We start from the raw sequence: 14858 nt of genomic DNA, 5'->3' as shown, positions 1-14858 counted from the left end.
AAACATACTCCAGACTTGTTGAAGGATGTCATGATTTATTCTAAACTTACTTCCAGTAACTGGTGAAAGATAAACAGCCTATGCAGCCTACAGATATTATAAACTCAACATAAGATTAACAAAAAACAACAACCAGAAACTAAACAAAACCATAGAAACACAAGTGTTGTATGACTGGACTGAATGATTGAATGTATAATGTGGCTGTGAGAGCCAACTTAACTTGTGTAAAAACAGTCTTGTGGTGCTCATGTTGAGGTGTTATATGCTAAGTATACTGGGAGATGACCACACAGAATTTAAATTCTGTGTTGCCTGTGTTTCAGTGTTTACATTCACTGGCAAACATTTGAGTTTATTAGACCTTCATCACAACAACCAGTGCTGATAACTCGGAATAATTACTTCTGTTATTGCAAACTTGAAATGCAATTATATTCCTTCACAATTTGCCTGCCATTATGATTCTCATATCTCTGTCTATATGCAAATAATAACGTTCCAGATGAAGAGCAGAGCTGGACTATAAGATACTATACATCATGCTGTACATTATATAATAAACTGCAGTGTGTGAGCAGTGCTTCTGTATGTTTGGGACTAGTTTAACATCTCTTTTTATCTAACAATCCCATTATTTTATTAGATAACACAGTAAGGAAATTACTTTTTAATAAAAAACACTCTCTCCTTAGGGACCCGGGAAGGCTCAGAGTGTGTTGGGCCTTTTACCTCATACTGGAAACATCCAAAATGCCTGTTCACCCAGGAGGACAGTTGAGGGAAACACAGATGAACAGATGGGTGGAGAGATGGACACAGAGAAATGGATGGATGAATGGAAGAGAAACAGATGGGTGGTATGTTCTCCAGCAGCACAAAGCAATGGGACAGCTGAACACACAGCTGAGTAACAAGCTGCTGCTGGCACCACACAAGGTTCTTACTTCAGTTGTAGGGATAATAACAATTAATTAGCAATTAATATCAACTTAATATTGATGTGTTTTATGATTCATGTCTGCAGGAAGATTAAGGTTGATATTGAAATAGTAGTCAACAATACCTCACACTGTCAGGCTTTAGGTAATTCAGACAGCTTAATTGAAAAGCTGTCTAAAAGTATTTCCTTACCGCCCTCGGGCAGAATTTAGGTTTGCCAACTAGCAGTCCTGTCACTCCCTCAGACTCAGCATCACATTGTTAGTCATGTTGAAATGTCATTTCATTTATTTGGTCCTAACAACTCAGTAATGTAGAAAAAATACATTGCAAGTGAATAGTCCAACATTTCTGGGAAATCAGCTAAGTCTCTTTCTTTCTGAGAGTGAGGCGAAAAGACTAATATCAAGTGTGTTGATTAGTGTGGAGATGGAACATGGTTAGCCTAGCTTAGCATAAAGGCAATAAACAGCCAGCACACTCCCACTCAACACTATCCCCAGTGTGTTGAACTTCCCCTTTATTTGGACTTCCTACATTAAAAACAATGCACATGCACTGTATTACAGAAAACAGTGTGCAGAAACAGTTACATATTAATTAAAACTATGTCATGATTGTTATATGAAAACTGAAACTCTGCATCAGCTGAAAATAAAACTCACTTTACACAGATGTTTTTGCTGCTCTTAGAACTATTTCAGCAACCTTAGCAATAATGAGACTAAAAATACATCAGTTTGCTCAGAGAGTAGCGTTGCACAGGAGTCTTAAGGGCGCCCTGCTAAGATTTCTGAAAACAGGTCTCTCCATCACAGAGGTCTGTAGGAAATGGAGGGGCTCTGAGGTCATTACACACAATGTGTTTCTAACAGTAGTCAGTTCATCCACTTGGAGGCATGACTCTCAGCACCCAAGCCATTTGGATCCTGCATCTTTAACATGAGCACACAATTATACAGTTTCATTTTCAAGAACATGTCAACCATCTGTGGAACAGAGGAATAAGATGCAGTATATTAGGCTTTAGATGCACACACAATACTTGTTTGTAGAACTTGTTGGTTTTATTTACAATGGGAAAAACATAAAAGAATCACTTAGTTTAGACATCTTATTTTGGACTAAAGCATCAAAGACACAGTCCAGCCAACTGGAATCTCCATTCTTTAGTCCCGCTGCTAGTAGAGTAAAACTGTATGTTATTGTCAAGAGCTCAATCCAAACAGAGGAATGTTGTGCTTGAACAGACAAGAGGGAAGTGTTGAACTGATAAGAATCACAAATGAGGAGCCTTTTACTGCTGCATCCATCAAATAACAATCCATTCATCCACCCACATGTGCATACATAAAGATCCTCACTCCATCCCACAGCCCTCCTGCTGTCACACATCCACTTAATCACACCAGACAGTATTCATGCGAGGCAAACACACTCACAGACGTGTTTGCACGAATATACAGATATTGGGATTGGATTTAAAAACATGCTATGGGAAAAGTCATGACAGGTCATTCTCTGAGGCCAACACCACTTTCCACACAAATCCAGACTTTTGCATAATGAATCTTACAAAAACCTCTGTAAAAGTAGATTTTAAACAAAGTGCATCAAGTGCACTTTTTTTAACTTAAGCTTTTTATCAGTTTATATAACATATATATAACATACTTTATATTGCAGTCTTATTTTATATGATTACTTATTTATTTCATTTTATTTATTCATGTATTTACTTATGTTTCTTTTGTTTGACTTTCAAAAAGTATTGTCTTTGTTTGGAAAGCTGCATTTGCTACTGCCTTACATGTATAATATGATACCATAATGTGTGTATATGTGAGCATACCTGGTAGACACATAAGCCCAAACTGTGCCAGGAAACTCTCACACTCAAAGACAAACAGTGCCCTCTATTGGCTGAAATTATATCTGAGACAGGCTTCCAATCTTTAGTTAAACACACACACACACAGTCAGTGCAGGGAGATACTAAGTGTTCAGTATTAAATGAATAAATAAGACGTGAAGAGATAAGTATTCAAACAAATACAGACAAAATGTACACAAAATCCATGTCATTTCATCATTTTCTCACAGTGATAGTTTATTCTCATTTCCCATAAACCCCTTGTGAGCTAATGCTGCCTTCATGCAATATTGGCAGAATGGGAAGACCAGGGGTCAGAGCTAAGACATATCTAAAGTAACAGTGGGGCAGAGAGAAGTAGGCACTTTTATTAGGGCTTAAAAATGGAAAAATGACATAAGGAGTGAGCTTTGGTGAATTTTGAACTGGCACAGCATACTGGCACAGATAGGAAGAACAGGTGGGAGGTTTATTAGGCTGATGCAGTGCAAAGCAAATAGTTGGTATGGTTGCGCTGAAAATTGATGGCTCAGAACCACATCAGTTCCTGTGGCAACGTCAGTATAGCATACAGAGACACAAAACTGAAATACTGACAATGCAAACTGATGGAAATCATTCTTTTTTTTTTTTTTAAAGAATTCAATGTTGTACCTCTTCGTCACATTTTTAGATTGGAATATTAAGCTGCAGTTGTCTATTAGCTGGCTTGCATTTCCACATTTGTTTGCATTTTAATAAGCAAACAATATCAAACCATAGCCACATCCAGTGTTTTACTCAGGTGGAACTCATCCATGGCTCTTTGAGCTTCACTTTTTCATATTAATGACTAATCTCAGTCTGGATTCACCATCAGCACCAAGATTGAAAATCTTCTAATGTTAAACCATCCTTGCTTCAGATATAACGTTATGGCATTATGGGAGAATCAGTTGGAAAGTGTTATTGTCATGGTCACGGCCGTGACTCCAGTCTATTCCTTGTGTTTCTGGTGATTCTCCCCCTTGTGTCTCCTGTTCTCACCCTGTCTGTCTGTCTCTGTGTATGTGTGTGTGATGTGGGCATGGCACTTCTCTCTCTCTCTCCTGACTTCATGATTGCCAATCTGCTTGCACACCTGCAATCCATCTACGCATTGGCCCAGCAGTATATCTACCCCAGTTCATCCATTCTTTGCCAGACTGTTGTTTCAGACAGTTTGGGAGCATATGTTCAGAGTTAAACTCTTGTGTATTGTCAGACCTAACCTTTGTCTCTTTCTTCTCCAGGATTACTGCATGCCTGCCAGCTACCTGCTCGTCTCACTGCCTGCTGGTCAGTTAACCAGCCCCAGTCACCGCTCTGCCTCCACTCTCACTAAGCCCTGCCACGCCAGCTGCCAGCTTCCCTTTTGCTCTCTGCCCTCGGTATTCACCTGCTGGAATCCTCACCCCATGTTCCCCTTTACTCCCTGAAAACAAGCAGTAAACCATCCTTTATTCTCCTCTAACTATGAGTGTGTGTCCCATATTTGGATTCACCTGTTGATCTAAACAAAGGCCTAACGGATGCTGCATAACTCAAAGAAATAGGTAAAACAACTAGATAACAAAAGCAGCAGCAGGGTGATGGGCCAACAAAGGATCTCACCAATAATGGGCAAGAGCTCACACAGAACAATTTGCATAAAATAGAATTAAAACCGGTTAGCCACAGAGAGACAAACTGGAACAAAATTATCTTTACAAACAGATGAAAATTATTTAAAATATTAGAAAAAAATAAAAATCTAAGTCGGCAAATCTTCACCTGTGAAAAGCTGCAACCATGTTTTGAAAAGCTATTATCAATCAACTAACTGATTGGGGAGTTTAATTCATAACAAATCATAATTTTTAATGTGTACGTAATAAAATGTGTTAAGTCATCACTGACTGTTGCTGACAGAAAAATGTGGTAGAGCAGAATTATAAAGGAAATAAATGAGAGTACAAGTCCATCAGATTTGTGCTTGAGTAAATGTACTTAGTTACTTTCCACCACTGGAGAAAGTAAAGTTGACTCAGTGTTTTTATTTTTATCTGACAGTTGCGTCAGTGTAACAGAGAAACTGGATCTGATGAGTTTATGCAGCAAGACATGACTGTCTGCATAAAAGAACATGCAGCAGGAGGTCCAGGACGGGTTCTAGAACCTGACCTCATTCTAGAATGAAATCGTGTTCCAAATGGAACTGAATCTCTGCTGTGTCATAAAGGCTGAACATTAGAACCAGGGAACAAAGAGAATTTATTAACCACAGCTAACATAGTAACAGAGACCAGTTACACAGACCAGTTTCAGAGACCAATAATACAAAGTCTAATTTCAGAAACCTGTTTTGGAAACGTTCAACTTCAATGTCTGAATTTATTAGTTTAGAGTTTCTCCCTCCAAGTGAGGAGAAGAAACAAACTGACCTGGATCAGACTTCTAACCAGGATGAGACCTCTGAGGATCTGACTTTGAGATCAGACCTCTCAGGATCAGATCACAACCAGGATGAGACCTCTGAGGATCAGACCTCAGACCAGGATCAGACCGCAGATCTGCTGACCCAGCAGGCAGCACTGATGTTGTTCCTGGGGGAGAAGGTGCTAACTGACCGGAAAGAGGAGGACGACGAACCAAACCCCTGCTGTGCTCTCGTCCTTCATCTGCAACCTGGAGGACAGAGAGTGGCAGAGCGTCCAGGACCGGATGGTAGAGCTGGTGAGTAACTCTAACACAGAATCTCAGACTCACCTGGCTCACATGTCTGAGAGGATCATCAGGGTTGTGTCCCAGCTGGTCCTCCAGCTGCTCACCCCAACTCTGAAGGTCCAGCTCCAGCCCGAAGACCATCCCAGAGTGCTGCCCTGTGAGATCGAGGAGGAAGAGCATATCTCCAGATCTTCTGCTGTTCTGAGGCCATTGGCCAGAGATCTCCAAAGGTATTTAGAAATCAATGACGAAACCCTGGTTCGATCACTGGGCAGCTCTGCCTCCCAGCTGTCAGTCAGCATGCTGGGAGATGTAGTGAAGCAGCTCAACCAGGGTCTGTGTGTGCTGGCTGCTCAGAGCCAGGACAATGCAGAGACTGAAGGGGCAGAAGGCACATCTTCTGCTATGAAGCTGCTGGCAGTTGCAGGCGAGACTCTGGCTGCTCTAAAAGATGAGGCAGTGAAACAGGATCAGGACGTAGATGCCCTCTCAGAAAAGGCAGCAGAGGAGGTGATGTTCGCCATAGCTGACACCATGAACAGCTGTCAGGACAAAGGGAGGAAGTCTACGAGGATCCTGCGAGACCTTGCTGCCAAAGTAAGTGAGCTGCGCTCAGCGTCCAGCCACAGGCAGCTCAGCTCATTTACCATCAGCCTGAAGAGCAACAGTGGCGATCAGCCTGAGCAACCTGGGGTTCACGTGGGGCCATACCCATTCCACGTGTCCCCTGAAAAGATCAGCAGTGACCTGTCAGAGTTTCACGGCTCCTGTCGTCATGTGTTAAAGGGCCTTCTGGCCAAGTTATTAGTGTTGTCCTCACCGCTGAGTTTCAGTGTGATGACAGGTCCACACAGGTCATCCCTGCCCAGCTTGGAGTCCACTGCCTCTGACATTCTGGAAGTTGTAGTCAACAGTGTGAAGGAACTTTGCCAGAAAAAGAGGTCAGTGTTTCAACTGCGACGACAGAGGATGAAAGTCAAAGAGAAGCGAGTCAACTCCACAGCGACTGAGCTGAAAGTCACTCTGCAGGAGAAGCTGGGAGAGTTTCTCACCTGCCACAAAGACGCTGTGGAGGAGCAGAAGAACGACAAAATGGAGAAAGCCAAGAGGATTGTGTCTGAACTTCTGTCCAACATGAGAGAGAGGACATCAGAGCGTGAGGACACACAGCAGGAACAAACATCCACGGTCCAGGTTATAACCGGTGCTGTCAGGACTCTGCTGCAGCAGGTTGACACCTGCAGAGATGTCAGGGACGGATCCACTCTGATTAAACTGGAGGATTTGATCAGTGAGGACAAACTATCCATCTTGTCCCCGCTGCTGACAAGTTCTCTGAGTCCTCTGTGGTCCAGTCCTGTGAGTCCAGCTGAGCAGGTACGTCTGTTCTGCGATGCAGCGGTGAAACATCTGCTCAGGCTGTTCGTCCTCCCTCCTCTCTCCTGGGGGATGGGCAGAGTCATCCAAGTCCAGAGCAGCAAATCATCCACCTCCAGGTTGGCAGAGTCGACTCAGCTGTACGAAGACATCATCAGCCAGTACGCTCAAGCTGATGTCCAACCAGGTGATTAGTGGCCTCAGCAGGTTGTCCACTGCCTTCTGGCTGCAACTGGAGGTGGCTCTCCAGGACGTACTTCAAACCGAATGACGGCACACCAAAACAGAAACAGAAGAAGAGAAAGAACATCATACACTTCTTCCAGAAGCTGCCACAGGAAGCTCGGAAACCAGTGGAGGACATTGAGAGACAGGATGGATGTGAACATCGTCGATGGAGACTCTGATGATGAGGAGGAAAGACTGAACCCCTCTGAGCTGAGGTGGAGGAGGATCGTCCGCTTCCTCCAGGACTACATTATGGAGCTTTTCTTCTTGTACCAGCCAATGCAGTGGCAGAGGATGGCACTCTACCGAATTTGACACTCTCCCTACTAAAGGACATTTACAGGACTTATGTATTCCTTGTTGTTATGTGTTCCTCAAAGAATACAAAAGCTGCATAATACATAAGTTCCTGAACCCACCGGCAATGTCTCATGAAGCGTGCATCAACATCAGCAAGTGAGCCGACTCTTTCCCCTGCCTTGTGTTTGCGAGGGAGAGAGGTGTGTGAGTTACCTCTAGGGCCACATGTCTCTCAAACAGGGGTAAGCTGAGGTAACACTGCTGATACGATGACGCTTCACACATTAATGACAATGACAATAATCCTAATAGTGACTATAACCTTGATGATTTTCTTGAAATTTTGCTAAACTCCCATTACAGAGGCTGAGACACTTCGGCCTCTATTACAACGTGGGAATTTTTGATGTAAAAAGTCTGAACATGTCTGAACATGAGCAGACTTCCAGTGCTCATTGATTGTTAAAGACAGTTCGTCTTAAAATGTACAGTCTATGTATATAAACAGCTGCAGGCAAAAGTTTGGGCAAATTCTTACTCCACCTACACCCATGTTCCACCACAAGAGGTGGAACGTGGAAAAAATCACAGAATTTGCTCAGTGGGAGCTAAAACATCTGCACCCAGCTGTTTGTACGTGGATATAAATGCTAAAATGTGAAACTTGAATGAAATGTGAATGTTAAATAAATCTGTGTCAACATAAGTCCTGAGAACTTTGATTGATTTAAAGGAGAGAAATTTTGGTGTAGAACTGCACCTATGAATTGATGTATTTATTAAGCTAACAGATTGAGGTAGTGGTCCAGGAGCTCCTGTGTTTTGCTCAGTAAATTGATCATTTTTGTAATTGGAGTCTGTTGGTATATAGTGATGTTCCTCTTTAAACAAAAAAAGATCCTAGTCTTTAATAAAAAAGGTCTATTTCTGTAGGAATCTTATCCGTAATGCCAGGTACATCATTCTTGCTCAGTACTGCACTGATTCCAAAGGTTTTTGTCCTTATCTTTAATTTACATCCAGAAACATAAAATAAAGTTCAAGTTTGAAAATAAATGTGATGTTTGTATAAACATGTATCTCAGGGTTCTTTCACTTTTTGAAACAATGGAGGTCTCATGGACAAATAAGCTAGGATTAATTATGGTGACAGCGGAATTTTATCCGATTAAAGAAAGATAAAACTAAAAACTATCCGGTAGCCTAGCTGCATCCGTGAACCCAGAGCTGGCAGAAGAGAAGGGCCACTTTCCGCTTGGGCGCCTTCCAACACAGCGGACTCTGTGTCACTTCTTTTCCCACTAGTTTACCTATAATCAGAGCTTTAAGCTCACGTTTGACCATTTACTCTGGATGTGAAATGCTGAAGTGACTCGCAATTTTACTAAACGCAGCAAACCGCTGATCCACCAGGGCGGACTCTTTACAAATCACAGCCGCCATGAATGACGGTTTCATCGGATTTCATACTGGTGATGATATCGTACGAGCCCTCTGGATTGGTGCGCACGCAAAGACGCTGGACCAATCCAGAGCAGAGGCGGTCCAGCGGGGGAGGAGCAGAGGGACCGGCCAACAAATGATCTAACCAATCCTGGGCAAGAGCTCCCACAGCATAATTAGCATAAAATAAAATACAAAATGGTTAGTCTCAGAGCGTAAAGAAGTTGAGTCCATAAGGGCCGTAGCGCCGAATCAGGGCTGTGGTTAATCTGTGGCTATTACCGATAGTTGTTTTTCATTGTGAAAAGACTGACAGAAACTGATAAAGAAGACTAAAATACTCAAACTAACCCGGGGGCTGGTAAGTGAGCATTAGCGAACTATGCTAATTGCTATGCTTGCACAGATCAGTATAAACTCAAAACCACCTGACATCTGTCGTTATGTGTAGGCTGATGATAATGAAACTACAAAGAAAAAAAATAATCTTAATGATACACTTGTTTAGAGTTCTCAAATCATACACTTGCCTGCAGGACAGCTAGTTGGCAACTGTTGCTGAATCCAGTTTCCCTTGTGAAATACAATGAGTAGAAATAAATGCAGGGGTTGTCGTGCTGTATGAGAACCAGAAATACAAATTATATCCACCAGTATCTAATGCTGCATTCCCTTCATTTCAGCAACAATGACATTACACTGTGGTCACTGGCATTGGAGTCCCTCACGGCCTGTGTTCTCTGGTGCTGGGGTGTGCTGAACCTGGAGGTGAGGCCGAGAATAGAGGTCTACAGCTAACAGGTAAATTAAAAAAGAGTATGGTTTGTATGGTTTAAAAAATACACTACATACCAATATGAAAACATCACTCCAAAAGCCCTGTAGAAGCTGAGTGATGCCGCAGAACAATTACCCTAAAAATCAAAGTAAATATGCAGTGGCTCAGTCAGTCTAGACATCAGATAGACGCTGCAATAGAGATGCTTTGGAATGACCTCCAGACAGCCTCTCACATCAGATGTTCTAAGAATATTGCTGAGCTGAAGCAGTCCTGTGAGAAAAAATAGTCTAATATTCCTCCTGAACATTGTGCAGGTCTGATATTCAGCTAGAGAATGTGCTTGCATGAGATCATTGCTGCCATAAGAGATTGAAAAAGTAACTGAATACAAGGCTTCACTTAAACTCAAATCAATGTAGAAAACCAGGACATTTCAAATGACAATGAAGTCCACTAAGATATAATAAATATAGTGTTTTATCAGGTATTTAACTGCCATTAACCTCTGGCAGTGTCCTTACAGTCAAATTTCCCTCTTTGAAGTTCAATCAGAATGAACTCAAAGCAAAGGAGGTGGGTCAGTTCATAACCATTATCATAACTCCATTCCACACAGAAATTAGGCAAAATCCACTTTGTTGTCATGGGGTCTTAGTTTATTCCATGCAAGTGTAATATCATGAAAATAACCACCAGGTGTCACTATTTGTCTGCATCAGGCAATTTTAAGCATCCATTCAGTACTGTTGCTTCTCAGTGTTTCTGTGTTTTGTGAAGACCCTCAGATTACTTCACTTCATGGACAGCAGTGCTATTTACAAAAATACATGCTCCAAAAGAGTTCTGTCTCTCAATATAGTAGAGTTTACAATTCATAGGTGAATTGTGCCAGACTATTTACTACAGAGAAAACTAGAAGATCGGGTTAGATTTTTGTAACTAGATTTATGCATTTTTTTTTTTAGCTTTAAAACTTCAAAACTGAACAGAATTATAGTGTGTAGTTACATGAATTTTAGCACAGTAACTAATAATGATGACAAGGGTGCTTCCTCAGAACAGCAGCACAGTGACATCCATCCCAGCATCCCTAACAAGTGTTGGTTGAAGCTCAGACATATTCTCGCAGGGTGAGTTTGTGAACTGTTTGTGTACTGCTGTATCCTTTGAGCTAACCGTTGACATGCTTGCCAGCTGGGAAAATTATACTGTTAGTCAGTCACAATAGGTCTCTTGCTCTCTATGCCTCATTAGTGCAGCAGTTGACATTTGGCAAGTGGATGCCTGTGATTGTGGAGTCTCTGTTCCCTCAGATGTCAGCAGTGTGAAGCAGCTATTGGTCAACAGTGCATGTCAAAGTTAACCTGGGGATGAACTTGACATGAAACATTTGTGGAGACTGACTCTGACTGCTGATGACAATCTGTTTTTCTGCTAAACATTTTGCAAATAGCTATTTTTTTATACTGTGCTGTTAATGCAGCACTGAATGTAATGATTCAAACTATTTAAAAATTTGAGTGAAAAGATGGTCAATGTGACTCAGGTGGTAGCTGGTGAATGAAGGTTAGTGGTTGGTATAATAGGCAGTAAAGACCATTTTAATCATCCTGGTCTGAAATGTAAACAGGCTTATGTTTGCTGCTCTTAGTTAGATGATGATGATAATGATGGTAATACTTTCGCAAAGATCACAAAGAATACAGAAATGTTGCCCTGTATCTTCATATAACCTTATACCTCCAGTTTGATGGTAACAGTTTGTATTCACTTTTCAGGACATAGTTGAAGTCTATTTCTAGATAAATATTTTCAGATAAATTACATAAAAAATTTTTTTTTTTTAACATACATTTCCCCTATCACAAAGATGGAAGTGGACAGAGCATCAGGAAGAATAAAGCCACTGTTGCTCTGTGGTTCTGGTGCAAAAACCATTACCATAGCCATAACCTCTTGCACACATGTAGGGGTAGAAGTAGAGCACCCCTCCCCCTGCGTGCACACACACACCCACACACAAATCATACATTGAAATGTGTATGATCTGACAGTAGCCCTTATGTTACCACACAATCAATTTAAATGTCATTCATCACATCTTCCAACAGGCAGGAGACATTTCTTTCCCCTCGTCTTTAGCACCATGACACACATCCACATATTCACACACACACACACACACACACACATATATTATCTGACCTATAGCCCTGATTAAAGAGCACATTCACACAAGCTGTGGGGAGGAGTGACATTCCCATGGAGTGCAAGTAGCTTTACAGTGTGTGGTCTGTCAGATCAGATCTGTCCCCTCTTCAGGCTGAGAGCTGCACACAGCACAGTCAGGAGTAAAAGGCCAGCACCACACACCATTAATACTGTCATTTACAACAGAATACGTCTGCAGTGAGCCGTGTGGAGCAGTGTGTAGGAAGGCAGGAGAACACTCAGGAAGGTTGCAGGTGCCATCACATGATAACACAGACAGACAGCAGCAATCAGGCTCACACTTTATTCAGACTCATTACGATTGAATTTTTCACTTGCCTGTCTTTGCACCATGACAGGAAACCAGAGGTGCCCACTGCATCTAAACAATGAGAAGTATGCAGACTGAATTTTCTCTTAGAAGAAGAAGAGGAAGTAGAAATATGTATTATATATAACTTATTTATTTTCTTATAATTCTAGTATTCCATTTGAGACTAATGGACTGATTTTGACTGTCTGCATAATAAAGTTCTACTAAGCAGTGCTCTTGTAAAATAACCCTGACTTAAGGAAGACACCAGGAGACACATTCAGCTAGTGAGAGTTGGCTTGTACTTCCTCTTGTGAATCCACAGAGAGGTTTCACTCACCTCTATTAGCTGCTTTTATTTTTGATTTTTCTGCTCCCGTCAGCATAGTTTCTAGCAGCAGCAGTCAGTTGTTTTCAGTGAAAATACTCTGATAAACCTGTTGTACACTACATGCTCAACACCAAACAGCAGACACATACAGTTACAGACAAGCTGGTGAACACAGTTGAACATTTAGCAACTAAAGAGTCTGATATTTTTTCCCCTGGAGTTGGTAGAGACCAAAAAATAAGACAGACAGAAGTATTCAAATTGTGTGTTTGTGTGTGTGTGTGTGTGTTTTGAAAGGTCAACTTTGTTTCATTCATCATAAGTGTGAGCTGTTTTGTGTTCTGTGATGTGTGAAAGTGTGATTCAGTGAGTGAGAGGAGGGACAGTGCTGTCAGATTTGATGTGTCCCTCCACACCCTGATGATTTCACCCAGCAGTGACATGCCCAGACAGTTACCTATACAGTTATGTTACATTCATGTACAGTTGCAGCTCAGCTTGCAACAATTGTTGGTAGATGCAGATCCAGTCAAACAAAAGGTGTTCCTCAGTCCATTAAACTGACCATTTCACAAAAAGAGAAACTTTTTTTTTTTTTTTGCATCTTACCGAAAGTGAGCAATAGAAGAATTACTGAAGGCATTTATGCTCCAAGCGGCTGAACTGTCTTCATTTCTAGGACCAGTCTCAGGACTAAATGTCATCATAACAAGCAAGATATCTCATAATTTATCTGGAAGATCCCAAAGAAATTATACTATTATACTGCACAGTCTTAATGTTGTTATTCTTCAGAATTTATCTCGCCTCTCCGATCTGCATACTCTGAAGACTGAGGATTTTAACCCTCCAATCATCTTTTGTATTGTCAAACACATCTCCAATGACAATGCAAATGTGAGCTTTTGTAAATTTTGCCAGGATTTGAACATCTTCTACCACAGTTATGAGCCCTGGATTTTGGTAGAGTGAGCCATAGCAGAGCCAAATCTCTGAATATTCAGTGTGTCTCCTCTAAGGCGCGCTCCTCTGAAAAATGAAGATGTCACTAAAGCTGGAATCACGTGGTGTCCATTGTGTGTGTGTGTGTGTTCGTGTGTGTGTGTAAAATCCAACTCACATCAGCATAGTCCCCATACGGAGTGGATGACCCACATTTGAACAGCGTGAATGAATGAATGAATAAATGACTGTAGGAATCAAGGAGTAAATATATGAATGAATGATGGGACTGATAAGTGGATGGATGGAGCGTTGTTGTCATCAATAAATAATTCCTGGCTGATGTGTGATGCTGAACAGGCATTCAAGATTCATTCATGCATCACACAACTCAAGCTAGATACAGACACTTTGAATTCATTTTCCATTGTTTTGGGGGCAACCTACTTTTAAATTACCACGACTCAAAGAAAATAATTCCACATTCCCAGTCCCTAAAGGCTGAATCACACCCAGCAATATAAAACTGTTGAGACACAGCCAACAGACAGTTTTATTCCTAACTGCAAGAGTGGGATTAAAAACAAAGCTTTTACAACATGTGGCACTAGATTATCAATACACCACAATCAATTAGAAATTATTCCAGTTTGATGATTTTACTCGACACGCAGTAAAAAAAGGTCATTACAGTGTGTGTGTTCAGGCAGCAGTAACATTTTCAGGGAAACACTGATTCCACATTATAGGTTTTAGCATGGTAAATACATTCCAGTTTCAAATAGGAAACATTTTCTCACAGTTTATTTTCTTTTGATGCATTCAAGAAAAAAAAATTCAACACTGGAGATCTGAGAGTCAGCTGCTGAGCAGCAAGCTTTTAATAGGGCACTCCACCAATTTTACACATCAAAGTCAGTTTATTGAACACAAGGAATACCTCTCAGCCTGTCAAAATATAATGTCAGCTGCGAGTCTGGAGGAGCCGCATCAGGTCTGAGAAAATAACCCTGATATTGCCATAGTGGATGTCATCAGGATTATTTTAGTTTAGTCTTGAAAATATGAATTTATTACAGAATCTTTACAAACTGGAGTTGTAAAGCTGAAAGACGAAGGCATTTATCAGGCAGGGAGGGCTGAGTTGCTTTATGTGAAATGCAGTGTCTGTTGTGTTTGGAGCTTGACCCAAAACATCTGCCTCATAAATCCCACAGCTTAATGGAAGTAATAATACTAATTAAATGGAAGTTCATCCAGTGCGATAAATGATCAACTATTCTATATACAACTTCCATACTTTTCAACTTAACAGCAGTTAGTTCTCCAGTCACTGATCAGAGCTTTATATAAAAGTAGCTTCACTGATTCTGTTATGGAGGTATAAAATCAA

The 14858-nt window shown here is 41.2% G+C and overlaps 1 protein-coding gene across 1 annotated transcript; it reads left to right on the top strand.

Annotated features, from left to right (window-relative positions):
* The first annotated feature begins 704 nt into the window (after window positions 1–704).
* LOC108898449 (uncharacterized) lies at window positions 705–8140 on the top strand. The gene is made up of 2 exons (XM_018698308.2): window positions 705–860; window positions 4087–8140. The coding sequence occupies exon 2, from the start codon at window positions 5537–5539 to the stop codon at window positions 7109–7111; it is 1575 nt and encodes a 524-aa protein (XP_018553824.1). The 5' UTR covers window positions 705–860; window positions 4087–5536; the 3' UTR covers window positions 7112–8140.
* The last annotated feature ends 6718 nt before the right edge of the window (window positions 8141–14858 follow it).

The sequence above is a fragment of the Lates calcarifer genome, linkage group LG24, assembly GCF_001640805.2.
Source record: "Lates calcarifer isolate ASB-BC8 linkage group LG24, TLL_Latcal_v3, whole genome shotgun sequence".
Classification (NCBI taxonomy): domain Eukaryota; kingdom Metazoa; phylum Chordata; class Actinopteri; family Centropomidae; genus Lates; species Lates calcarifer.
This window is presented reverse-complemented; position numbering and strand designations above follow the sequence as displayed.